Below are 25,367 nucleotides of genomic sequence, written 5' to 3'. Positions count from 1 at the left end.
CGAAGGGAAAGTTCCAGATGCAAACACGGTTACACGGGCAGTGATGGGCAAGATAGCGCAAATGGGTCGAGGGACTACATACCGAATATTATAACGAATGCTGACAAGCAAAGTGGAGAGAGAACTGTTGTATGCAAAAGATGAACGGCAGGAAAAACCAGTGAAGGGATAGCTTGCAAAGGGATGATTCCTCAGGACATGCGGCGGCTGGCAAACACTATATAATTTTCCTGCCTGCTGGGTAGAGGCGCAGTCAGGCACCGGTGGTTGGGGCGTCACACATCGAAAGCCGTCACAAATTCATCAACGCGCCTTCCCGAAGACGAATACCCTACAAACCCTCTTCAGCCGATTCATGCCCGGCTGATTGGCCGCTGGGAACAGAGGCAGTGTGCGTTATTGCTTGAAACCATGTGTTGTTTGCCGTAAATGCACTAGAGGACGCACGCCCGCTTCGCCGTTTCGAAACACCAAGACGCATGGGCGCTTTGCCGGCCAATCATTGTGGGGGCAGGCCTTGTTCCTGAGGCCAGGGCTGAGCCCTGGTGTGGAGTTTGTGAAGACTTGGCCCCAGCCAACTCAGTTTTCGGTATGCGCCAACGCCAAGGTGCAGTGCGTCGACGAGGTCGAAAGCTCAGAGTCATACTCCTAGGCCAACCGAAGCTGCAGGCAGTTCAAGTGTTTCTGTCGTATAGTCGCTTGTTGATGCACATGTCCTGAGGCAAGGGTCTCGGATGTCGCAGATGTTGCTTTTGCCGCCAACGTACCAAGCTTTGACTACTGCAGCGCTAGTCGGGTCTAACAGCCTTGGTACAGATCCAAATTTACCCCATACAATGACATGGCGCTTGCATGTTGCACCTTTTCCGGTAGCCGCGCCCTAAGGAAACAAACATTCCACACAAAACTCTCGCCGTCGCGCTTACTTGACGCAAATAGACCAAACATGCGTTCCTGAGGCGGGTGTAGCAGAAGATTTATTCTGTGTTTTACTGAGGCATTCTGAGGCATGGATTCCAAGAGCCCCGATTGACAAAACTGTGTGACACGGCAAAGACGGGTGTGAGAAGAAATGACGGATGGGAAATGGGAATCAGAGGAAATTGACAGAAGCGGGTGGATCGAGAAAAGACAGGGTTGCGCATCTAAGTGACGCAGAGTTATATGGAAGCATGGAGATTACAGCTCCATCTTGACCCCGCGCACATTGCACAAGACTTTCAGCAGCCGTCTCTTCTGCCGCGCCGCTTTCCTACGGGTCAGCATCTGTCCTGTGGAAAGCGATTCGTGAGATGTCTGCACAGTGTATTGCTGTGTCGGCAGATCCACCTCCACCGATAAGACATCACCTCAACGCGTCTCATTTCTGACCTTGTAGCTGATCCTAGCTCGACACCAACCGACAACTTGCGCTGTATCGGCATCGACTAGATCTTGACCGACAGCCTGGACGTCTTTGTATGCGTTTGGAGCTTCTTCAAAAACAAGGTCTTTTTCGTCACAAATGACCCACGTGCCTTGCAAGTCTGTCAACCGTGGCTCCAGGATGTTTTGACCTTTGTACTTCTGTGCCAATGCCAACAGTGCCTTTGCCCGAGACATGGCGCGTCCCGCACCGTGGGTAAGCGAAAGCTCGTTCTCCAGACCCCATGCATTGGAGGTTGAGAACGTTAGCTGCAGAATGAGCGTCGGTGTGCCTCTGGATCCGGGCAGTGGAAGAAAGCTGGGCGGTAACTGAATCTTCGGATCGTACGTTGGTGCTGCACCTTTCCTGTGGATGTACACATAATCACAAGGAACAATATTGTAGATACTGGAAGCGTGTTTTCCAGCTGCCCAAAGTCCAATCTTCATTGCCAGGTTCAAGGCATGCACGAAAACGCAAGGCGATTAGGTCTCTGTTTGCTTTTGCACACTCACAGACCTGGTTTTGCTCTTCCATGTATCCGATTGCATCTGCACTACCCCCTTCGAAGCTAGTGTGCGTCTCTGTCGTATACTTCTTGAGGATGTTGCCTCCCGGTCCCTGAGAGCCCGATTGTACTAGGAGAACGACGTCGTCTTGTTGTAGACTATTGTCTATGTTGGCAAGTGATGAAGCTTCAACAACCTGGACTTCGGCAAAGTAGTTCCCGACTCCTATGGTACCCAGTGCAGCATCCCATTGCTCACCGGCAGAACGGCTGTGTTCTCACTCGTCCAGTAGCCATGCTTCTCGGTACGCTTGGGTCCGCCATACTCCCTCTAGCCCTCGCAGCTTCTCGGCGACCTTCTTGCCCTTGTCACCATCAGCCTTACGGTGAGACAACGTAGTCTTGTACCAAGCCATACTGCATCCAATGTTGCCGCCGATCAGAGGATGACGGATTCATCTCTTCGAAGCAAAGACGGTGCTAATGGGAAACTTGGTGCCAGGTGGAGATCAGATTGGCCGACGGCGTGGACGATATCCGGAAGTGTATGGGCAGTAGTAGTAAGCTGAGACACAGAAAGCGAATCGTTGGCTGCTTTGGAGGCTAGAGGTTTAAGTGGACATTCTGGGATTACATCTGCTGTTATATCTAGGTAGGGGGTCGGTGGCTGATGGTTACACCGAGGTGGGAAGTGCGAGTATTGAGCGCAAACTTGCTCAAACTTCATGTTAGTTACCATGCGTTCAGAGCAATAGTCACACGTAGCAGGCATGTTTCACGTGATTGCATCTAGCCAGCAGGGCCAGAGTCAAAAGGCAGAAGATCATCAGGGCCCGCATACCCGCATCGCGGGCCTGAGTGAGAACGTGCAACATGCATGACGTATTACAGTCCGATTGGATGGTTAGACCGCGTTGCCGTTACAACGCAGCTGGCTTGGCAGCATAGCACAGCCGCACCGACTTTGATGCCCACGACACCTCGACACTTGACAGCCCATAGCACCGAACCATCGATTGCGTCTTGTGTCTATTAAGCGTGAGTTGGCAATTGGCGCTCATCGGTCCCATACTCACACACACCCACAGCCGCCAGCCTCCCGAGGTCCCCTATATCGATAGCCGTCCCAACAATCACCCCGGCCCCGAACAAGCTCACAACTCTCAGGCGCAAGCCGCGTACTCTCGTCCACGACCGACCAAGACGTCCCTATTCGGAAAATGCGCACATTCCTCGCTCCGCTGCTGCTTGCACCGCTTGCAGCGCTCGCCGCACCAGATGTCTTCGCCGACTTCGAACCAGCCGTTGCGCCATTAGAGAAGCCCGTATACGAGGCCATGGAGACATCTCCCGCAGACAGCGGCGCCCAAGTCCTCAAGCGACAAAACAGCAATGCATGCGCAACCCAATACTTCAACTGTGCTGGTCTCGGCGCCCCGGGACTCTGCTGCCCACGAACAGCCGTGTGCTCAGCCGACCAGGCCGGACATGTAGCATGCTGCCCCCAGGGCGCAGCATGCACAGGAGCAATTGGCGCCATTGTCACGGGCGCAAATCCCTCGGCCACATCCACCGTCTCCTTCGTAATCGCATCCACAACAGGCGACAGCCCCTTCGTGCAGGAAACAAATGGCGCAAACCACGGAAGCACGGTACAGAACCAATTCTACCCTTTTCCGTACATACCGACGACTTACTCCAACGCAGCTGCCTGCTCGTCCGCTTATACAAGCTGCCAAAGTGATGCTGCAAGCTGTACGACTGCTCTAGCCAACGGCGCGGCTGGCGTCACTATATCGGCACCCAACGGCGCCGGTGCCACCATTACCGCGATCCCGAGTGTGGGCCTCCAGTCTGCTCAGAGCATCTGCTCGAGCTTGAGCAGTCTGGGATGTTCGCAGCTTACTGTCGAGGCTTGTGCGGCTTTTGACGGTCAAGGAAACGCAGGCATGAGAGCCCGCTGTGCCGATTACCTCATGACAGCAGGTGTTGCTGTCGGCATCGCAGGACAGCTGTTGAGATGAGTAAGAGATGTATTCAGGTCTTCGTTTCTTTGTCGATAATATGGTGGATGTTTACGTTAATGAGACCAAAATACGATATGTGCTTTGGCACAGCCTTACTTTTGTGGCTTTTTGCCTTTACACGGCGTTCGGAAGGAGTTAAAAAGGCATGGCATGCGGCCGATACCTATGTCTGCTTGCATTCTTACATGCCTTCAATGAGATTATATAAATTTTTCCGATTCTAGATTGTTACACTGCCTCTGATCCTTTTCCGTATTAGATCAACGTCCCGGTCAAGCTTACAGACCACGTCTTGCATCGTCTCTACTCTGATATCGACACGTCATAACTCAACACTCTGGCCTGCGAACTTGTAAAGAGGACACGTTGAGAATAGAAAGGAGCCTGATTTGACCAGATAATAAGATGAAGACGAATAGGGGTTCGGTTCAACGTGAATGACAATAGTGATGAACTGACAATTTGGAGTTCGTCCTCAACATACATCTAAAGCAAGTATGTGTGTATTGGAAGTATAACAGCTCATATCTTCTCGCAACACCTACAATCCATCTTCTTCATACACACCCCAAGCTCAAGCAAAAATGAATATGTCTTGAACGTAGCTAGACTCGAACTAGCATCTCCCACATTAACCACGTTGCGGCTTCTCGCCAACTGCGTCCTGCTCGTGGTCCTTTCGGTCCAATCAGCGCAGCACTACTCAGTAGAGGGTGCATGCAGTGGGCGTCTTAACCATTGGAATATGCGTTCTTGCTTTGGCTTGGCTTGATCAATGGATATATGGATAGGTGGAGGAACTTTGTAGACGTATGTGGAGTGAGATTTGGGTATGATAGGCAAGACAATAGACAACATATCACGATATGTAAGTGAATGAGAGAAAGAGATGAGAACTTCAAAAATGCTTGAATTTCTTGATTCGTAAAGCGAGTGTCGTCGTTATAGTAAAGCATAACTTTCAATGGCATCCATAGAGGAAAACCGGGTATCAAGATCGTACAAAGTGAAGGCCGACGGGCCCCTTCCTCTCTTCTCCTCTGGATATACATTCCACCATCTTGTCGTAAAGAGCGTAACAGAGAAAAAACAAAAATACGCCACTCAAATTTGCCCATCTTTCCTGCTCAAGAACGTGCGCAACTTACACACGGTCATGCGACTCAACTCCCCTCGTGGCAACAGCATCAATCGCCTCAAAACTGCTCCTCGGACTCGCCTCCCCAATATCCTTACCAAACTCCTTCTGTCTGAGTTCCCAACTTCCAACCCTTTCATGTCCCCTCTTGTGGTCTCCACCAAAGCTAACGATACCTGCTGTAGCAGTAGCTGGTGGCACGGCGTTTCCCGACAGACTAACATCAGGATCCGATGCCAATTTTGCAGATCCTTTGAAGCCACCGAACCCTGATTTCGGATTGTGACCAAGACGTTGTTCGACCCGATGGAAGCGGATGCCAGCGAGTAACATGGCGAGCGCGAAGAGTAGACCGGCTACGACGAGAGAAACAACCGCGCCTATGACGCCTCCAACGACAGGGGAAATGGCATCCTTCTTCGGTCGTTCTTGTGGTGTGGGAACTACAAGTGTTACACCACTTCCATCAGCGCCGACACAGAAAAGACTTGGACTGCTGCAGCTTTTGCACCAGTCACTCAATCCTTGCATGCCAATACTGCTCAGTATAGTGTAAAATTCCCCATACGGCATGTCTGTCATCGACCTCCCGCTGTTAAACATGGAGTATGACCGGAGTGGCTCGTTGTCAGAGTCTGTTCCATTGTGGAAATAGAAGCGTACCCAGAGGTCGTTGGGATCACTGGGCATCTCCGCGCTATCACCTGTACTGAAGAGCTCAAAGATCATGGCTGAGCCGTAAGGGGGAATGGATTTGAAGCCGGGTGATTGGGAGTCGAGCATCATGAGTGACATGAGGCTCACCATGGCGTCCTGTTCGCCAAAGAAGAAGGTAAGCGGGCTGGGCTTATTGGTCTGCCCAGCGTTGTTAATCAAATTCTCGCTGTCTGTCTTCTCTGGGAGGAGTTGGTTGAATGAGTGAAGGATTGAACCTGCGAGTGTTTTGCCACCAATAGCTCGGTCGGCGGAGTCTGCAGTAGATGCGGAGGTGTTTCCGTAGAGATACCAGGCTACTTCGTCGGCATTGTATCGCAGTTTGTCATATACACCTGTATAGTCGGAGTCGTTTGCCAAGGCTTTGTAGATGCTAGAGTTGTGCACGTATTGGTATGACAGGTAATCTGCGAGTTCAAGTGCGAAGGTGTAAGACAAGTCATCTTGCTCGGCGAAGCCTTCAAACCAATCCACTTTCAGCTTCTTGTATAGATCTTCGTTGGCTTCCTTCGCCGCCTTGAACTCTGGAGTAGTGAAATACTTCAGTCCGTCTGCCTGTCCTTGAGGGCAGGATAATGTTCCAGATACGAGTCTCGAGTACGGGTCGTTGGGGCTGGCAGCGTGGATGCTAGCATACTGATACCCGTTGAGCGGGTAGTCGACAGAAGTGCCATCTGCGAGCACTTCCGTTGCATTGCTAGCTTCCTGTGGTGGGTAGAGCCCCTGCATGAAGGCTTGGGCAGATGATACGAGGTACGGCGTATCCAACGTTTGAACCCAAACCTGATCGTTGTCCAGAACGTCCTTTGACACACCCGCAATGGATCCGGCACCAGTGACATATTTTGATCTGAGCTTCTGCCCTAGCGCGTGCATTTGGGTTGCGCCGACAGTGGTGAGGACCTGGGTATCATTGCGTAGAATAGGTGTTCTCTCTCCCGTTCGAACAAAAGCGAAAGCAGCGTGTGTATGTTCCGAGTCCGAACCCTGAGCAGCAGCAAGGAAGACAGAAGCTACTGCGGCGACGATGGTGCGCGTGAACATTGCAAAAGGTTGTTGGTGTGGTACCTCAACACCAAGACGGTGACGATGTTGCTTGCTGATGAGACAGAATACCAACGATAAGGCTGAACCCACTGGATCCTGGGATCACATCTGTACTTATTCCCTGCGGCAGCTTGCATGCAACTAGAAACCCATGCTTATTTCAAGGCAGCAGCAAGGCACCTTACCCGCCAGTACGAAGAAGCGAGCAGTCCGTGGCCCCCAATAGCGATAGCGGCTGAACGCCTGACGAGAAAGTGGCGCGGACAAACTCACGATTCAATACGCGCCGCTGCATGTACGAGAGGGGCATTACAGAAAGCAAAGCCTTACTCAACAGCTATAGCATGTCGATGTCCGCCTTGAGCCAAAGATTGCGAGCGGACACACATCCGTAGGAATACATCATCACTAGATCATCGATGCGTGAACCAAGATGTGGTAAGTCCCTAAGTGTACAGCATCCGTAACAGCCGGATTCAACCACACCATGGTGGATACCAAGACAAGAAGTTTTGGCGCATCGAATGATGCCAAAATTGACGAGGTGGCTGGGAGCTGACAGCGGGAGCCCAGGCCCTATCGTGACTTTGTCCTTTCGCACGAATGTGTTGGCCGCTATACCACGCGCAGTTAGCCCATGGCTTTTGCTAACGCTTCTCGTGGTCGTCACCGGGAAACCGGTGAGCGGGACACGGCACGTTCAGGTACAGTGTAGAGCATGGGATTCTTCCGCGTTGTTTCGGTGGGTCAATGGAAGAACAAGAGACGGCTACCTGCATCCTGGTTGTCTTTCGTACGAGTGGGTTTTATTCTCACCTACTGCAGGCGACCTAATGTTCCAGAGCTCATTCTTTCAAGTTAGATGTTGAATGGAAATCGAAGCGAGCCGAGTAACGCTATTTTGCTTGTTCAAACAACCGCCGTAGATGACGCTAAAGATAGATCACCATGCTACGTTAGACCGCCCACGGGCTGGAAAAAGTCGCTGCCGACGCATCCGTATCAACTTGAATCTATGAGATATTGCACGCGGAAAATGAATTGCTTGTTCGTTTGACATTAAATAATATATGTCCGCCAACAGCGGGCGGGTATTGCTACAGTGGCCCTAGGATGCTGTGGGAGGCCTTCGTCTACCACGCTCAAAACGCCAGTTTGGGTCCGCCATCAAGCGACTAGAACCGGATATACCCTTGCCTTTTCCAAACATGACTCTACAAGCTGACCTCAACACGGCCCTCAGCACCCGGCGCACCACCAGCCTGCAGCGAAGGCAGGAGGTAAGTGATGTCGTCCCAGGGATGCCTGTAGAGACCAGTACGCAGCCTCTTCTGGTCAAGGAAATGGGCAATCAGACCGATACTTCGGCCAAGGACGAAGAGACCGTTGAGGACACCCATCTTCAGGTAGTCCTCAGCCTCCTCTTGGGTGAAGGCACCACCGTTGCGTACAAGGTCGACGAAGCAGACAGCGATGCAACCGTCAACGTTGAGAATCAAGTTGTCCTTCTTAGATGTTGTGACCGACTCGACAGCCAGTGCGTAGTCGAGCAGCTTGGTGCTGGGGAAGTTCTTCTTGACGTACTCCTTGACGAGCTCGACACGGAGATCGGGGTTGTTACGCGACTTGATCCTGTGACCAATACCGGGGACTGAGATGTGTTAGCTGCTACTCAAATGAAACTTTTTCCTCAGACAACTTACTGAGCTTGTTCTCCTTCCTCATGGTGTCAACGAAGTCACGAGGGCTGAGACCCTTGTCGAAGGCCTTGCTGAACTCCTCAGCGGCACCATCGAGCGCACCACCGAAACGCGAACCAATGGTCAAAAGACCAGAGACCAACGCACTGATGAGGTCCTTACCAGCGCGGGTGGTGATAATGGTGTTCATGGCACCAGACACAGCTGGACCGTGATCGGCGGTCAACATAAGGACCATCTCAAGGAAACGGCTAGCGTAGTTGGGCAGGCGGCGACGGAACCACAGCAGTGACATGACACCACCGATGCCAATCTCCTCCCGGAAGACATCGGAGATGGGCATACCGGCGTACAGAAGCTCTTGGCCACGGTCGTCAGAGATGGTGGAAATGAAAGCAGCAGGCTTTCGGATGAGACCAAGCTCCTGCGCCCATGAGTAGTCAATGGGGATCTTGGGCACAACGGGCTCAGGCTTAGGCTTGATGGTGCCGTCCTTGACAAGCTTCTGGTAGACCTGGGCAAGAGTGGCGGGCATCTCCTCGAAGGTCTCTGGCACGTAGATGCCAGATTCCCTCATGGTCTTGTTCTTGGTCGCCGCAGTCTCAAGCTGAGAGTTGGCGAAAGAACCAGCGTGACCGAATTGAACTTCGGTCTTGAGCATACCAGCAACGGTACCGATGGCCCAAGCAACAATGGGCTTGGTAACCTGGCCAGACTTGACAGCCTCAATGACGCGGTATTCCTCGACACCACCAACCTCACCGAGCAGCACAATGATCTTGCAGTCGGGGTCGGCCTGGTATCGGAGAATGTGGTCGATGAAAGTGGTACCGGGGTACCTGTCACCACCAATGGCGACACCCTCGAGCACACCATCGGTAGTGTTTGCGATGATGTTGTTCAGCTCGTTAGACATACCACCGGACTTGGAGACGTAGGAGACGGAACCGGGGCGGTAGAGCTTTGAAGCAACAATGTTGTCCATCATACCACCAGTGTTACCGATCTTGAACGCACCGGGCCTGATACCTCCGACGGTAGCGGGACCGATGATGGTGATGCCCTTCTTCTGGGCAACGTGGAGGATCTCACGGGCACGGCGCTCAGGTACACCCTCAGCGATGATGGCAATGCACTTGATCTGAGGGAACTCCATGAGCTCCATGGTGGACTGGTAGACTGAGCGCGACGAGGCGAAGTTGACAACAGTGTCAACATCGTTGTGCTTGCCGACGGCCTTCTCTACATTCTGGTAGACGGGCAGCAGAGTTTCGCTGGTTCCCCAGTACCTGCGTATTGTCAGTCGAGCGTTCTCAGGGGCTAATGCATTTGCCGGGCACAAACATTTTGCTGACGAATTGACCGCCGAATGTGTAGATGATACCGGCGACAGAAGGCTGCTTGCGCTTGCAAATGAAGTCGAAGTCAAGCATACCCTGAACGGCACGGGGCTGCAGTCCGCTGTTCACATTTGTTAGAGCCCTGCTCTCCTTGTATTGTAGTCGCGGGGGGGTCTCTTACTAGACGAAGCATCGTGTCTTGGGGTGGAAGAGTGTGTGGGCGGCCGGTGGTGACATTGGCCGGCTGGGGGCAGCGAAACGACGGATGTTGTCGTTTGCTGAGAGGCCCTCGCCGGTCGAGGTAGCCGCCTGCGAGGGGACGTCTGCGGAAGGCATGGTGGCCGTGTGTGCGTCAGTTGTCGATCTGAGGCTTCAATTTATTCTGGAAGGGCAGAAATGTCAGTCTGAAGTCCAAATTGGCCGACGTTGATGTCGGTCGGGGGATATATGGTTGGCTGACGTGAGGGTTCGGTCTGCGTGGAAAAAATGCTTCGGAGCTGTTGGGGCAGGCACGCGAGAGCGGGCAAGGTGGGATGGAGCTCAACAACGTCGTCCCAGTCGGGGCTCGGGGACTACTCACCTTATGGATGCAATGCCGTGTCGTTGGCAAAGCAGAGATGCTTGGATGGATGAGGAGAAGGTTGCGAAGAGGGAAATGCGATTCTTTCCGAAGATTGGGCCCTTACTTTTGGCGGTGTTGAGCTGGAGAGTGATGTCCCCTGCACGAACTAGATCCGTGTGGCGCTAACCCCAAGTCCCGAGCGGTGAACGGGGACCCGAATGTCTTGCACCGCCAGTTCGCACCTCGGAATGGGGGTAATGGTAATAGATGCAGCCTCAATGCGTGCAATAGTCACACTTTGGGTCCTGCTATCGCGGAATATGTATCGGAATCGCCTCTCTTCGGCTCGTTGATGGCTCGTCGTGGGTTGTGTAGGCCATCCGCAGCTCATGTACCCCTGGTGGGGTGGCCTTGCTGTGATAGGCCCGTCGTGCGCCGAGTGCCTTAGCCCTGCATCTGCTGCCCGCCCTCATTGCTCAACACGCAGAAAAAACATCAGACCGCTTTCTCAAGCTCCTTTCCAAGCCGTCTGACAACTCAAGTCTTGCCAGCAATTCCTCTTAATCCTCTTACAGACCGTGTGTCAAGCCTCAACAAATACAGGTACGTCTCACCACCCCGGCCTGCCATTTTGCATCTTCTTGTGCCGGCCCCCTCATCACCTTCTCCGAACATCTTCGTCTCCGGACATCGCATAAGGCCCCGTAACCATTGCCGAGACTGTCGTCGGGATTGATCCTGCGAGTTTCTTGAATCTTTCTGTTGCCCATTGCCTCCACGCGAGCCGCTCTTCTTGACATTGCAATACTCATCCTTCACAGTTTGACCAAACACCACAATGTCAGCCAAGTCTATCCTCGAGGCCGACGGCAAGGCCATTCTCAACTACCACCTCACTCGCGCTCCCGTTATCAAGCCCACTCCTCTTCCCCCGTCGGCCACACACAACCCCCCCTCCAAGCTCGCATCGCTGCACTTCGCCGCTGATGAGGACGTCAAGGGCGTGCTCGACCAGGCCGAGGCCACATACCCATGGCTCCTCGCTCCCGGATCCAAGTTCGTCGCAAAGCCAGACCAACTGATCAAGAGGCGAGGCAAGAGCGGTCTGCTCGCGCTGAACAAGACCTGGGCTGAGGCGAGGGAATGGATCGAGGCGAGGGCAGGAAAGGAGCAGCGCGTCGAGACTGTCGATGGTGTACTGAGGCAGTTCTTGGTCGAGCCCTTCGTTCCCCACCCCCAGGACACCGAGTACTACATCAACATCAACTCTGTGCGAGAGGTATGTTCATTTCCACCTATTTCTGCAATCTTTTCTTCATGTCGTTTCGGGCGAGCGCATCGTCTGGCGCACGCGAAAGCGTGCAAAAGGCATATTCGAGTGCTTTGAGCGGCAGGCTGCAGCTAAGTGCGGGCGGAGCGGGAAGTTGGCTCAAACTCGCGGGCGCACTGCCTGGTTTTGTTTGAAGGCCGGCCGGACGAAGGGAACAATGACCGACCCACTTCTGCAGAGCACCTACTCTTCTGCGATACGCACGTCCACTTTCACATGCCAATGTGGCTGCATTTTTTTGCGCTTTGCGCCGCTACCTATGCATCATCAATCTCCGGGCCCATGGTGTTGCGGCTCTTCTTAGCCATCGGCTACTGCGCGATCTTGCCAATCATTCGCCGATCTCACCGCTAACTTTGCCGCTTAGGGTGACTGGATCCTCTTCACCCATGAGGGTGGTGTCGATGTTGGTGATGTCGATGAGAAGGCTGAGAAGCTTCTGATTCCTGTCGATCTGAAGGAATACCCCTCAAACGAGGAGATCGCCGCTACTCTCTTGAAGAAGGTTCCCGAGGGTGTACACAACGTCCTCGTTGACTTCATTTCAAGGTTATACGCCGTCTACGTTGACTGCCAGTTCACGTGAGTTGTCTCGATACGTCTTCACCTTTCCAGTGCTGATGCAACCATAGCTACCTTGAGATTAACCCTCTCGTTGTCATCCCCAACGAGGAGAAGACCTCTGCTGAGGTTCACTTCCTGGATCTTGCTGCCAAGCTTGACCAAACTGCTGAGTTCGAGTGCGGTGCCAAGTGGGCTATTGCCCGCAGCGCGACAGCTCTCGGCATACCAGCTGCTCCCCAAAAGGATGCTAAGCAGACTATCGATGTCGGCCCACCGATGGAGTTCCCCGCTCCTTTCGGTCGTGAGATGAGCAAGGAGGAGGCGTACATTGCCGAGATGGACGCTAAGACTGGTGCTTCCCTCAAGCTGACTATCCTCAACGCCGTCGGCCGTGTCTGGACACTCGTCGCTGGTGGTGGTGCTTCCGTCGTCTACGCCGACGCCATCGCCTCTGCTGGCTTCGCTAGTGAACTCGCCAACTACGGTGAGTACTCTGGTGCTCCTACCGAGACTCAGACCTTCCACTACGCCCGCACCGTCCTCGACCTCATGCTCCGTGCTCCCCAACACCCAGATGGCAAGGTTCTCTTCATCGGTGGAGGTATTGCCAACTTCACCAACGTTGCCTCAACATTCAAGGGTGTCATCCGCGCCCTGAGAGAAGTCGCTCCCCTTCTCATCGAGCACAACGTCCAGATCTGGATCCGTCGTGCCGGTCCTAACTACCAGGAGGGTCTTAAGAACATCAAGGGTGTCGGCCAGGAGCTTGGCCTTAACATGCACGTCTACGGTCCCGAGATGCACGTCTCAGGTATCGTGCCGCTTGCTCTTATCCCCGGTAAGACTAGCGACGTTAAGGAATTCTCTGGTTAAGCGTGTGCTTTGTATATTAGGGTCGCGGGTGTAGATTAGGACTGCTTACGGCTCATGGCTAGACAAAGAGTTTAACGTTGAGAGCTATGCATGGAATGAGTGTTCGACGAACCCATTACCTCGCCTGCCTTGCTTACGCATACGGCTAGCGAGGAAGGAATATAACATTTAATACTTCCATATGATTGCGCTGTTTTTGTGCCTGGGGTTGAGGCGAGGCGAGATGAGGCTTCCTGTTGTTGTTGTTGATGGTGGTTCACTGTCGCTCCTCCCTTGGGGAAGGCACGACCAGCGACCTCACCTCCCCACAACACCGCAGCTGCAACCGTGCAACCGTGCGACCGTGCGACCGCGCGTTCCCTGGAATCTGGTTTAGAAATGAAAACTAAATCACGCCCTGCTTGCTGCAGGAGATACATCTGAAGTATTGCTCTCGATATAATACTCATTATTTCCCGCTCGTCCATCACAGAACAAGAACCCTCAGGCAACAGAAACCCAGCAACAACCAAAAGTCCCGCATGTTCTGATGGTAGACTTCCTGAAGAACGTTGCAGACTAAGTGCTTCCGCGAAGCAAGACAAGTTTCAGAGACCTCTGATGCGTACTGCAGTACCAAAACCGCAGGGACATGAGTTCGAGCATCGGTTCTTACTCATGTTCTTGATATAAGGATATAGCATAGTAGCTTGGTAACAATCCAAGTGTTGTGTTTCCTTCATCCTCATACTACAACCTTCAGCAGAAAGGGTGGTTATAGGAAGATTCCTTGAGGCGTGAGTTCGTGTAACAGCAGAACTTACAATTCGAGATCTCAAGACTACATCCACACAAAGATGTTGAGAGAAGATGTTGACTTGTGGTTATGGGCTAAGGGGTTGGTTGTTCTATCTTTTTGCCTGGTTCTACTTGATATTATTGCGGATAACTTAACCCATGAGTGCTGACCACTACCGGAGGTTGCAGACGAAAGACAACCGGCCATAGCGTTATTTTGTTGCCAAAGGTATCATGGCGCCTGAAACATAGTTATGAGACTGGACCAAAAGGGCAGCGTAGGTGTGACCGTGAAAGAAACGCGGAAGATTCTCGCATCTACATGCTAAATGTATCGAGAGCCTCCCTAAGTTGATTACCTTGCGCCCCTCTCACGTAATGACTACATTACATTGCATCGTATTGCATTCGAACAATTTTCTGAAGCCCTTCATCGCATCCGACTATCTTTGCTCGTAACATCCGTGGAAAATGATTATTTGGCCCTTCTCCTTGAGGACAAACAAGGAAGCTGGTCCGCCTGTGCTCACACTCACCTTTCTACACAAAGTCTAAGAATTGACAAGACAAGAGGCAAGAGTGGCCACTGTCCATCCAGCAGGATAAGAAACTCAATAGGGAACATTTCCGTTTCCTCAAGGTATTCCACCATTATTGGATTCCAGTACCTGTTTCCAGCAGAGTGGTCTGGTTACAGAAAACAACTGCTAATCCAGGTGTGCAGTTTCGTTTTCTGGCATGGTCGTAAATTCGGCGCAGAGGCCAGTCGTTCCGAGCAGGGCGGCCGTATTGTCACCAAGAATGCTAAAAGTCTCCGCAAGAAGCATGGAGTTTGCTAAAGGAGGGGAAAGTGAGTGGCCAAAGACTGCTAATAAAACTCAACATGTAATCACTTCACATAACTTGCCGATATTCGCACACTCGCTCGTTGCTTATACTCTTGTTAGCCGCGCTTCTACCGTTGTCTGCACCATTGACGTGTTGTCGCAAAGAAGGTCTCTGTATAGGAAGCTTTTGCTTTTTGCTACCGCGAATCTCATCAAACATGTAAGCTCCGTATATGCATGAATATATCTTCTCCTTTTTACCATCGCAGAGTAAGATGACCAGCACCTACACTCCTGTGACAACTCGTTGACTTATATCATCCTCCGCATCCATTCGTCCATGACATCAAATAGCGCACCCAACCGAACTCCATCCTCATCTTCTCCCGCAGTCAATACCTTGACCACATTTCTCTTTCGACCATGCCTCAATGTAAGTTCTCTCAATGGCGGCATAGAAACCAACATGTCCCTCCACGACCCCTCCTTCGCCCCCACGACCTTTTCGTTCTTAATCCAAACATTAAAATCCATAACCACGGGATGGAAAACAATCTCCTGACTGGTCCGTATAAGGCCCAAGCATCTCCTCATTAGGCTGATCTCATTGCGTACGCCGACGGAAAAACGTGTTCCAGAAGGCTGGAATCCATCCTCTATGCTTTGCGGCGTGATCTCGAGCTCAAGGTCAAAAGTCATAGGGACCATGTTATATATTTGCAAACCACGGGACGGCTTCAAGTAGAGCATTTCCGCTAATAAAGGGGAGTCACCAGGGATGAGTTGCCGCCACACGTTGCATACGCGCTTGGCACGAAGCAAATCCCAGAAATCGAGGTGGATGAATACGGTCTGGAGTACTTCGGCGGGGAGGTCTGTCATGCCCTTTTTTTGTCCGTTTCCGTGGTGTGTGGTGGATGTTCTGTCGAACATTTGGCGCACACGGTCTGCGTAGTTGCCTATGCTGCTGCGGCGACTGTCTCGCGATATCTCAGAGTCCCAGGAGCGCATTGATGAGGCGTCTGCGTCTACGGGCAGAGCTGTGATGGAATGATTGCGGATGGAGTGGCCGGATGCGCTTTGTTTGCGCCGATTAGTCGTGTCCTTGAGCATATCGGAGAAGCGCGTAAAGGCAGAGAAATGGGATTGATGCTGAAGATCCATCATGGTTCCTGACTGTTTGGCTGTAGTTGTTGCTGTGACTTGGAGTTCAGCTCCTGCTTGGGGGGTTGGTGTAGCTTCCTTCCAGTGCTGCCCTGAGGGCTTTGATACGAGATATAATTAGATCTCAGCCGCGATGACGATGCGGGGTGATGATGTGTAACGTAGTCTCCAGTGCAGGGTTGTATCTCTTGTGTCCTAGCGATACTCTACTGGTGAGAAACTCTCTTTGATTGTATAGGAAGCGGTGTGAATAGCATCGATCGAGAAACTGGGAAGTAACGACGTGGAACCGCAGCTGACAGGTCATTTCCACTAGCCTGTTGTGGCTTACATGGCACGGGAACCACATGGGGAGGCCGGCAAAAAGCAACTAATACATATGCCACATGGGAGGATCGGCATTGTTTGCTTGATGGCTTGCGATGCGTATCAGGGAAGGTGAGGTTGACGGTCTGTTCTCATGATACGCTACAAGGGTACAGTTCCACTATTCTGGCCGATGTTGACCATTGAACATACATCATGGCGCCGTCTTCCCGTGTGTAAGACCACATGCCCACAGAATGCGATTGTTTCAAGATGGTATGTTGTGTTGTATTGATCTACGGTTGCATGGCTTTACCAACCAATATTCTTATTCTTGAAAATTATCTCTCTACGCGACAACAGAGCACTGCAGTACGTATGGAGCGGCGCAAAGCACGCTCGTCTTGAGACGACTATTGTGCCAAATCTCCCGAAGATGCTCAAGGATCCCTCTTGGCTTACTCGTGGACGTGATAAGCCTGGTCTGGCGCGAAGTCTCTAAAAGTGCCCACCGAGTCCGTGATTGAAGATCAATGCATGTTAGCCATGCATCACGCTCTCTTCAGCCGACCTCAATCGCAGCCAATGCGCCGATGACTTCTTGGGCAACTCCTCCGTTTTCCACCACCATCTTTGTGACTTGGGATATTAGTCCTCTCTTCATGCCGCCTCGGGGTGGTGTCCAAACGCCCGAGGTCGCCAGCAGTTCGCGTTGAGTGAGCGCATGGGCACTGGAGGTGGGAGCTGTACCGCCGGTGGCTGAGTTCATCGAGTTGGGCACGCCGGGTGGAGTAAGATGGGACGGGGGGTCGATGGTGCGTATCGAGACGATGCGCGCGCCTGTGGAGGAGGTTGTTGAGTTTGTGCACGCGATGGCAAGGACTGCGTCTGCTACTGCGAGTTCCTCCTTGGCCGGGTCGAAGATGATGTTTGGTCCTACTGCCATGGCAATAATGATGACTGGCGGCTTCCCTAGCTGGGTAGCAGTCTTGTTTGTTCCGGCGTGCTTGGGGTATAGAGACACGGCGGCATCCCAGTCGTCGTTGAACAGTGGGTCTTCGTCCTTTTCCGACTTGAGGGCGGGTAGGAGCGTGGTGAGCAGGGCGAGGTGGGTGGTCATGGACAGCAGGGCGAGCGGGTAGGAGAGTGGGGGTGACAGCAGCAGGATGTCGACGTAGAGCTTCCAGTGGAAGCGTGTGTTGATGTACAGTCGGTCCTTTAGCTCTCCACTGGCAAGCAAGCTCTCGGTGAGCATGGAAGACAGAAACACGGGCAGCGCATCGTCTTCACGGAAGCCTGGGACCTCGACGCTCATCTCGACCCACGCGTTCTGGCCCTTGGCCTTGGTGTCGTCCGTCTCTTGGCCGTCGCCCATGTCCACGTCCTCTGGCTCTCCCAGGGTCGGGCGCTGGCGTGACCTCTCCACCTCGGCCTTGACGCCGACGAGGGCCTCGGTGCCATCCTCGAGGGCGATGCGCGCACTCCCGTTTGCCGTGGGCAGTACGTCATACTCGGCGCGCATGGAGCGAAAGTCGCGGGGCCCTTTGGTGACATCGAGGCGGATGGGCGGCGTCTGGGAGAGGGTGGAGCGCAGAAACGACAGCTCAGCCGGCGAGAGGTTGACGAGGGCCTGCTGAGGCGCCATGGTGGTTGGGTAGTGGTGCGGCTAACGGGACGGCGACGAGGTGTTTGCTGCTCTCAAGTTTCTTGCGCATTGATTTCGACGGGCGGACTAGCGGCCCCTTGCAGCCCTGGCGCCAGCTACTTCGCGCGACAACACCAACCTGCAGTCCAAGTGCCGTCCGCTGACCGCTGGTCCTCGGGACGCATCCTCTGGGGAATCAATACGTCGGTGTCGCCTGTAGTGTGCCTTCTTTCTGATATCTATCCCCAAGTGCACGTTATGAGAGTTTAATCCAGCCATCCGCCCCTTCGTCACACGTACCGACCGCTGCCGCCAATGTCCCCCCCGTCCTCTAAGCGGAACAGCGGCAATGGCAATGGCATCACCACCATCGACAAGCTCGACTACCCACCCCCAAACTCGCCCCGCCGCCCCCTCCTCGCCCCCGACAGCGACACCGACTCGCAGCGACGCAGCCAGGACACGAGTTACGCCGGCAGCTTCTTTGAGCAGGTCGCCGAAGGCATCTACGAGCAGGACCGCGTCAAGATGCAGCGCGCCGTGCTACGATGGCTGAGCTTCGTGTGGGCCATCGTCATCTGCCTATGCGCCGGTAGCATCACTGCCTTCTCCCTGTACGGCCATTTGTTCCAGTCCAAGCTGCACTACACCCAAGTCCAGGTCAACATAGTTTCCATCGGCGCCGAGCTCGGCCTCTACCTCCTCGTCCCCATCTTCGGATACCTCTGCGATCGCATGGGCCCTGGTGTGCCCGCCGCTCTTGCAGGTCTGCTATTCGGCTCGGGATATCTGTTGGCTGCCTTCGCCTTCAAGAGCGGTCCTCCGCCCTCGGCTGGCGGTCATGGTTGGCCCCATGGCGTCATGGTCCTAGCCTTCGCCTTCGTCGGCATGGGCACAAGCTGCATGTACCTGGCTGCAGTAACAACGTGTGCCAAGAACTTCGGGCGAGGGAGTGCAAAGGGCGTGGCTTTGGCAGTGCCCATCGCAGCTTTTGGACTGAGCGGCATGTGGCAAAGCCAGGTTGGAAGCCGACTGCTATACGTCAGGAACCCGGATGGCACCAAGGGAGATGTTGACGTGTTCCGCTTCTTCCTCTTCCTCGGCATTCTTCTGCTCTGCGTAGGCACCATCGGCTTCTTTGCCCTGCGCATCATGGACGAAGAGGAGATGATCGACGATGCAGTAGACGAGCTCGAGAGATCTGGTCTGCTGCAGCGTGACGAGTTCTTCACCCAGGCTGCGACCCATCACGGCTACGGAACCATGGAGACTCAGGACCTGTCCGACTCGACCTTTGACTTCCTGCAGTCTGAGGCTGAGCGTCTCAAGGCCAAAGCAGAAGAAGAGGCACGGAAGAAGACATGGCTGCTGAACGAGGAGACTCGTCGCTATGTCATGGACCCCACCATGTGGTGGCTCGCAGGAGGCTTCTTCCTCGTCACTGGACCCGGCGAAGCCTTCATCAACAACCTAGGCACCATCATCGAGACTCTCACACCCGCGCACGTTTCCACCAACACCTCGCCAGCAACCCATGTTTCCATCGTCGCCATCACCTCTACACTTGCTCGCTTGATCACCGGCACACTCTCTGATGTCCTCGCTCCGGTAGCTCCTTCGAACCAGCACCGCGTCGGACCAGATTCCGTTGCAAATTCCATGTCGTCTCTTCCACCTCTACAACAGCCCCGCAAGAGGTTTACTGTCTCGCGCATAAACTTCCTCTTGGCATTCGCTTTCATACTCTCCCTTGGTCAACTTCTCCTAGCGAGTGGATGGGTGCAGAACCACCCCTCTCGCTTTGCTGTTGTGTCCGCGTTCATCGGTGCCGGTTACGGAGCCGTCTTCTCGCTGACACCCATCGTCGTCTCTGTAGTATGGGGCGTCGAGAACTTTGGTACAAACTGGGGCATTCTGGCCATGACACCTGCTGCAGGTGCCACCCTCTGGGGTGCTGTCTATGCCACTGTATATCAGAGAGCTGCAGAGAACGGCGAAGCCGGCGTTCAGAAGGACCCTGAGGATGTCCTTTGTCATGGAAAGGCTTGTTATGCGTCTACCTTCTGGGCCATGACCATAAGCGTATGGATTGCCATGGGCCTCTTCTTGTGGGCTTGGAGAGGCCCTGGTGGCTGGAAGAGGAGGGGCGTTGCTGTGTGATATTCTTGTCTTTCTTTTGCATGGCGAAGGGCGTTTGTGTTCTTGTTGATATGAAGCGTTATTGCATTGGTCCCATGTTGCTCTGATGGCGTTGCATACTCCTCCTTCCTATCTATATCAATGCCATACTTGAATACTATTTTTACAGCTCTAAATATGACAAAATCAATCGTGCATTTATATCAGGACTAGAGAGATATTCAAAAGAGTGAACAGACCAAGCAAAGTCGCGGAAGCTTAGGTGGTTGGCAGCAGTGGTGGTAGCAGCTGGCGAGGCGCAAGGTGGGCAAAAAAGGTCAGTTGGGAAGCAAAAAGAAGCAAAATGTAAGTCAACACACCAGCCCGCCGCTCGACTTCCAACCCCAATAGAAGTAATCCGGCGCCGCCGTTCCATGGTGGATACCCGATTGCGGAATTGCTTCCCTCATCAAGTTGTATCCATTGCTTAGGTCCCTCCAGCATCACTGGTTACCCAAGTGAGTGAATTAAAGGACACCACAGAACTCGAACCGGGCTCCTGCTGAAGTATAGACAGGAAGTTGAGTGGGGATGACGGAGCGCTTTCTTACGGAGACCCGTTACAGGTGGCAAAATCCTAAATTAATCTTCTCATATTGCATTTGCAAATTGCAGGTGCCTGATTGACAGGCGTCCTGTATGTCCTGACGCTCGATGTTGTATGGAGTGGGGGACTTCCTGCAGCTGAAACGGAATTGCGGGGTAAGAACAACGCTGGTTAGAGGGACGTCTAATCCATGTCCCGACCGATAGGTACATCACAACCGCAACACAGATTTAAGCAGCCGTCAATATGATGTTACATCGTAATAATTTTTATATACTACACTAAGCCAAGTCACCACAAGTGTGTGGGTATCTATGTATCGTACGCCTCCCAGTGCAAAAACCAAGCTTAGTGACACCTCACGCCTTGAGGATATGCAATAGCTTCCTAATCTCACTTCGCACTTCGTCGCAACCCAAACGCTTTCCTTCATCACCTTGAACCATATCGCTGATCAACTGTTGCACATCGGCACCCACATCGCCTAAGCCTTGCGCGAAGCCACCTGGAAAGACTCCGCGACGAAGCTCCACCAAAGCTGCTATACGCTCCATACGCGTGCTGAACTTCTGTACCATCTCAAATGCTACTACGCCAAGTGCAAAAACGTCAAGTTTCTCGTTGATGCCACTACTTGCGTGTGGACGGTAGAATTCTGTGCCCACTGGTTTGAAGGTATCCGATGCAGTGCAGCTGTTGCTCAATGCCGCCACAAGCCCAAAGTCTCCGATGCGTGGCGTTAGGTGCAAGCAGTCACGCTTTGGGCAAGACTTGCAGCTTGCAACGTCGACGGAGCCATATGGGGGATACCGCGCCCTTGAAAGCGATAAGAAGACGTTTGCTGGTTTGAGGTCGCGATGGACTACACCCTGTGCATGCAGATACTCGACTCCGGAGACAACATTGTCCAGTAGCTCCAGCGATACGCAAGGATGGAAACAATGCTGTTCAACTGCCTGTGTATTGGGAGAATGGTCAGATGAGAGGAATGCGGCAAGGTTGGTCTCGCAAAGGCTCATCTGCACGTTCAGTGTAAGGACTGGTCCGAGGCTCTGGTTCTGAATCAGATGGTGAGGCGCATCGCTGTTAGATATCATACTGTCCGACATCTCTGACAGTGGCTCTGGCGAATACGGCATGTGTGACCTCGGTATGTTTTCAACGTCATCCTCCTCGTCTTCATCAACGTCCTCGACTGCGCTCATTCGGGACTTCGTCGATGATACTGTAGCGATCGTGGTTTGACTTGCTTGGCTGCCCCGACGCTTTGTGCGTCTCGTCTGCTTTAGTGTTTCTTTGTAAGACGAAATGATGGTCTCGCTCTTTGTTTCGTTCAATTGTGGTTCAGACTCGCTGAACTCGAATATGATTCCGGCGCTGTTGCTGTTCTCGGTTCTCGCGAAGGGATCTTCAACTGACATGCTTTCTAGCTTGGAGTTCAGGTCGCCAGATCCATGTGAAAAGGACGGAAATGCGGGTCGATTATCCAAAAGGTGATCCTCTCGTAACACTGTGACTTCTGGTACAGTCGCAGTCTCTGTGTTTACTGTAGTGAATTCTAGCCAAGCGTTGTGGTATCGAACGATATTGTTGTGATCGAACCGAGCCAGAGAACGAACTTCCTCAAGCATGCTTTCCAATTCTTCAGGCCCATGCTCTTGTATCCTTGCAACCTTGGAAGGGCTCACTGGTATCCTCTTTACAGCATAAAAAGAGCCGTCAAGTTTATGCTTGGCTTTGAAAACTTTTCCATATCCGCCCTTTCCCACAATCTCAAGTTCTGCAAACTCTCGGATATAGCGGTCCGTTTGAAGATGAGGATAGCCTCGCAGTTGTAGCTCTACCGGAGCTGACATACCAGACATTATATCAAAGCCAAGAGATGGCTGTTGAGGTAGAGGCGTGTGGACTCCAATCCCTGGGCGTGCAACGAGCGCCTGTGAGGATCCTTCAGGAATTACAGCAAGTTTGCTAAGGTTGCTTCGGGTCAATCGATGAATTCCCTGATTCGCAGTTGCTCGATGGCCTTGCATCTCATCGCTTGCATACGCATCGTCCACATTGTTGGAGATCTGGCGTGCAATTTCTTTATAGGCAGCTCTACCCAATCGTTGGACTTCCGGATCGGAAGGATCTTTTCCTAGTTGCTCTGCAACTTGTCGGATAGTTCGCTCTTCCAGTAGAGAGTGTAACAGCAAGTCGCGAACATTTTGCGCAGAGTTTTGGCGCAGTTCTAGAGGAGGTCGGTGGGGCTGAAGAGGCTGCCGTCCCGAAACAGCAGAATCCAGAGTCTGGATTCTTGACAGAACGCTATCCTGATGTGATTCGCTCGCCTCTTCATACTCGCTTTCTTCATCAGATGTCCCCGAGCTCGATGATGATGATGAATCGCCCGGTCTGCGAAACATAGACATCGCGAGCGGAAGGAGGGGTTGTTGTGAGTCGACACAAGACCTATACAGACCAGCTGTTACCAAACAACGGCTTCCAGAACAATTGAAGGGCTCTCTATTGTTTGAAAGTCTCCGGACGAAAAGACGCGACCGCGGTTATGCTGTTAAGACGCTTGTAACGGTGTGTTGTCCGCTGTAGCTGCAGCGCCGAGTAAAGACCAACTCGATGCCAACAGCTGTACCAGCGAAGCACCCATGAGTACACGATGTCTAGGCAAGCATCGAGCGTCGTAGAATCTCATGGAAGTGAAACGTGTCTCCTGAATTGAAGACGGAGAACACAGTAGCAGTCACGTTTAGATCGGAAGGGCGCAAGCCCAAGCGAACCCTGGAGTGGGTCTGCCTGGCGGAGCCGGTAGGCACAAGCGCGTCATTGCACGTGGCCAGGCGATCGTGAACAATTCACTTGCGTGCAAGCGCTTCTCAATCACTTTAGCAGCTTTTGCGGAGCGATACCATTCTGTGTTGCTCTGGTGTTTCTCGAACATTATGTCGCGTTCTAATCGCTCCCTACGCCCTCAAATTCCGCCAATACACGGCTGATTGATCAATCTTCCAGGCACCATGCCGCGTCAACTACCTTGGGCGAAGAAGAGTGGCGGAAGTCGGGCACAAACCAAACCAGCATCATCGCGGCAAACGACAAAGTCACATAATGCGACTGATACAGATGACGGTTTCTTCGACGACACGGTTCTGGCAAGCAGAACAGGAAGATCAGATGAGTCGGACGACGACCTTCCCGGACTTCCAGCAGAACCATCAACTCCCCGAACTAAAGCCAGGGCCAAAGACGCACTGCGCAAGAAACGTGAAGGCTCATCGTCTCCGCCTCCAGTTGACAACCTCGAGCAGCCATTTGTGGAAGGCATGCATAGAGCTGCATCTAAGTTCGATTTGCGCGACGATGAATGGATGATGGTCGAAGATGAGTTTCTGGAGACGGCAAAGCTATTCACGCGACACTTGCATATCGCCGAATACGAGAGGCTCAAAACGACCATCGAAGAGAAGAAAAAAGAAGCGGCCGACATTGCAAGACCAGTTGTTGCGAATGCAAAAAGGTCGACTACTGGCGCTATGAAAGAGAAGGCCAGGGTTCAAGAATTGAAGCAGAAGAAGGCCATTCGTGATGTGTTTGCGTCGAAGGGAGAAGAAGAGGACAACAAGGAAGAGCAGACCATGCCATCTAGTCGAAGCAACCTTGTGTCTACATTTAGGTCCTTGTCGAACAATGCTACGATCGCATGTAAAGGAACACCCGGGAGATTTGCAGCACAAGATAGCGATAACGACAGCGATGATTTAGATGCACCGCGCCTCTCAGCTAAGCCACCATCCAGAGCCACCACCACGCCGACCCTAGCCCGAAGGGGCAGCATAGTGGGAGGGCAAGATTCTGCCTCGTCTCCTGCACCTGATCCGAGGCCACCCAACGCTACCTTCGCTAAGCCTGCGCCACCTAAAGCCGTAGCAAAACCTCGCTCAAGATTGGGTCGCGCAACGCCCTTCGATATGCTTGATGACTGGGATCTGAAGAGTACAGCATCGTCACAGTCTTTGCTAGAGCAGCCTGCTAAGACACAAAACACATCGCGCGCACCACGTCTTAGCGGACACTCACAGTCACCTGCTTCTCTCAACGATAGAGGCGATGCTAAGGTGAGACGATCGACTATTTCGTTCGACGAAGACGTACCTATCAGGAATCACAGCAGTAATGATATTGGCGGTGTCAGCAAGCAAACCACGGATCGCCTTGCAAAACGAAAAGCTCAGCGGGAGAAAGATGAGAAAGAGAGGAAGCAGAAAGCTGCAAAGTTGGATGACATACCCACGTTTTTGTTCTGAGTTGTTTGCCGTGATTAACGGATCTTGAGTTCGTCGCTTCTGTGTTGGTTAGTTGCTTCGAGAATATACCTGAGACCCTTAGTTGCGAGTTTCTCCAGGCTATTTGGGTACAAGGATGCTCGTCTCTTAATAATAGGATGCACCCAGAACATCAGACCATACCCTAAAACTATACACTATTACTTTGTTGTTTGGTTTGTCATTAGTTTATTATGCATGTTCTCTACGTTCATTTAGAAAGGATAGGCTTCTTCAGGACCCATCGTATTCGTTGTTGTCATGAATCTCGTACATTCTCATAAGTCTCGTGTATGCTACCCTAACGGGCACATGTATGACTCCAAAAAGAGAGACATGTGGTCTCAATAGAGAGCCCAAAGGTAGGGGCTTCTCCGACCCCAACAGCAGCTG

The 25,367-nt window shown here is 52.7% G+C and overlaps 11 protein-coding genes across 11 annotated transcripts; 5 read left to right on the top strand and 6 right to left on the bottom strand.

Moving 5' to 3' along the window:
• Positions 1-734: 734 nt before the first annotated feature.
• Positions 735-958, top strand: GT037_005147 (uncharacterized protein; the record flags this gene model as incomplete). Its single annotated transcript, XM_038930194.1, has 2 exons — positions 735-763; positions 817-958. 2 exons carry the CDS (start codon positions 735-737, stop codon positions 956-958), a joined length of 171 nt encoding a protein of 56 aa, XP_038787144.1.
• A 392-nt stretch (positions 959-1,350) lies between these two features.
• Positions 1,351-2,137, bottom strand: GT037_005146 (release factor h-coupled r; the record flags this gene model as incomplete). Its single annotated transcript, XM_038930193.1, has 2 exons — positions 1,351-1,766; positions 1,921-2,137. Coding segments are annotated over 2 exons (633 nt in total), but the record flags the coding sequence as incomplete, so codon positions are not given.
• A 71-nt stretch (positions 2,138-2,208) lies between these two features.
• On the top strand, positions 2,209-3,937 carry GT037_005145 (uncharacterized protein; the record flags this gene model as incomplete). Its single annotated transcript, XM_038930192.1, has 2 exons — positions 2,209-2,218; positions 3,081-3,937. 2 exons carry the CDS (start codon positions 2,209-2,211, stop codon positions 3,935-3,937), a joined length of 867 nt encoding a protein of 288 aa, XP_038787142.1.
• A 1,147-nt stretch (positions 3,938-5,084) lies between these two features.
• On the bottom strand, positions 5,085-6,836 carry GT037_005144 (phosphoglycerate mutase-like protein; the record flags this gene model as incomplete). The annotated part of the gene is made up of 1 exon (XM_038930191.1): positions 5,085-6,836. One exon carries the CDS (start codon positions 6,834-6,836, stop codon positions 5,085-5,087), a length of 1,752 nt encoding a protein of 583 aa, XP_038787141.1.
• A 1,217-nt stretch (positions 6,837-8,053) lies between these two features.
• Positions 8,054-10,215, bottom strand: GT037_005143 (atp-citrate synthase (atp-citrate (pro-s-)-lyase); the record flags this gene model as incomplete). Its single annotated transcript, XM_038930190.1, has 4 exons — positions 8,054-8,490; positions 8,543-9,828; positions 9,884-10,000; positions 10,061-10,215. 4 exons carry the CDS (start codon positions 10,213-10,215, stop codon positions 8,054-8,056), a joined length of 1,995 nt encoding a protein of 664 aa, XP_038787140.1.
• Positions 10,216-11,279: 1,064 nt separating this feature from the next.
• Positions 11,280-13,208, top strand: GT037_005142 (atp-citrate synthase (atp-citrate (pro-s-)-lyase); the record flags this gene model as incomplete). The annotated part of the gene is made up of 3 exons (XM_038930189.1): positions 11,280-11,720; positions 12,139-12,353; positions 12,404-13,208. The coding sequence occupies 3 exons, from the start codon at positions 11,280-11,282 to the stop codon at positions 13,206-13,208; spliced, it is 1,461 nt and encodes a 486-aa protein (XP_038787139.1).
• A 1,916-nt stretch (positions 13,209-15,124) lies between these two features.
• On the bottom strand, positions 15,125-15,979 carry GT037_005141 (uncharacterized protein; the record flags this gene model as incomplete). Its single annotated transcript, XM_038930188.1, has 1 exon — positions 15,125-15,979. The coding sequence occupies one exon, from the start codon at positions 15,977-15,979 to the stop codon at positions 15,125-15,127; it is 855 nt and encodes a 284-aa protein (XP_038787138.1).
• Positions 15,980-16,844: 865 nt separating this feature from the next.
• Positions 16,845-17,927, bottom strand: GT037_005140 (3 exoribonuclease family protein; the record flags this gene model as incomplete). Its single annotated transcript, XM_038930187.1, has 1 exon — positions 16,845-17,927. The coding sequence occupies one exon, from the start codon at positions 17,925-17,927 to the stop codon at positions 16,845-16,847; it is 1,083 nt and encodes a 360-aa protein (XP_038787137.1).
• A 315-nt stretch (positions 17,928-18,242) lies between these two features.
• GT037_005139 (mfs monocarboxylic acid transporter) lies at positions 18,243-20,827 on the top strand (the record flags this gene model as incomplete). The annotated part of the gene is made up of 2 exons (XM_038930186.1): positions 18,243-20,055; positions 20,736-20,827. 2 exons carry the CDS (start codon positions 18,243-18,245, stop codon positions 20,825-20,827), a joined length of 1,905 nt encoding a protein of 634 aa, XP_038787136.1.
• A 184-nt stretch (positions 20,828-21,011) lies between these two features.
• GT037_005138 (kinase-like protein) lies at positions 21,012-23,066 on the bottom strand (the record flags this gene model as incomplete). The annotated part of the gene is made up of 1 exon (XM_038930185.1): positions 21,012-23,066. The coding sequence occupies one exon, from the start codon at positions 23,064-23,066 to the stop codon at positions 21,012-21,014; it is 2,055 nt and encodes a 684-aa protein (XP_038787135.1).
• A 603-nt stretch (positions 23,067-23,669) lies between these two features.
• GT037_005137 (uncharacterized protein) lies at positions 23,670-24,956 on the top strand (the record flags this gene model as incomplete). The annotated part of the gene is made up of 1 exon (XM_038930184.1): positions 23,670-24,956. One exon carries the CDS (start codon positions 23,670-23,672, stop codon positions 24,954-24,956), a length of 1,287 nt encoding a protein of 428 aa, XP_038787134.1.
• Positions 24,957-25,367: the final 411 nt, after the last annotated feature.

Source organism: Alternaria burnsii (assembly GCF_013036055.1).
Source record: "Alternaria burnsii strain CBS107.38 chromosome Unknown 740, whole genome shotgun sequence".
NCBI lineage: Eukaryota > Fungi > Ascomycota > Dothideomycetes > Pleosporales > Pleosporaceae > Alternaria > Alternaria burnsii.
Note: the sequence above shows the minus strand (reverse complement) of the source record. Positions and strands in the feature narration are given on the sequence as shown.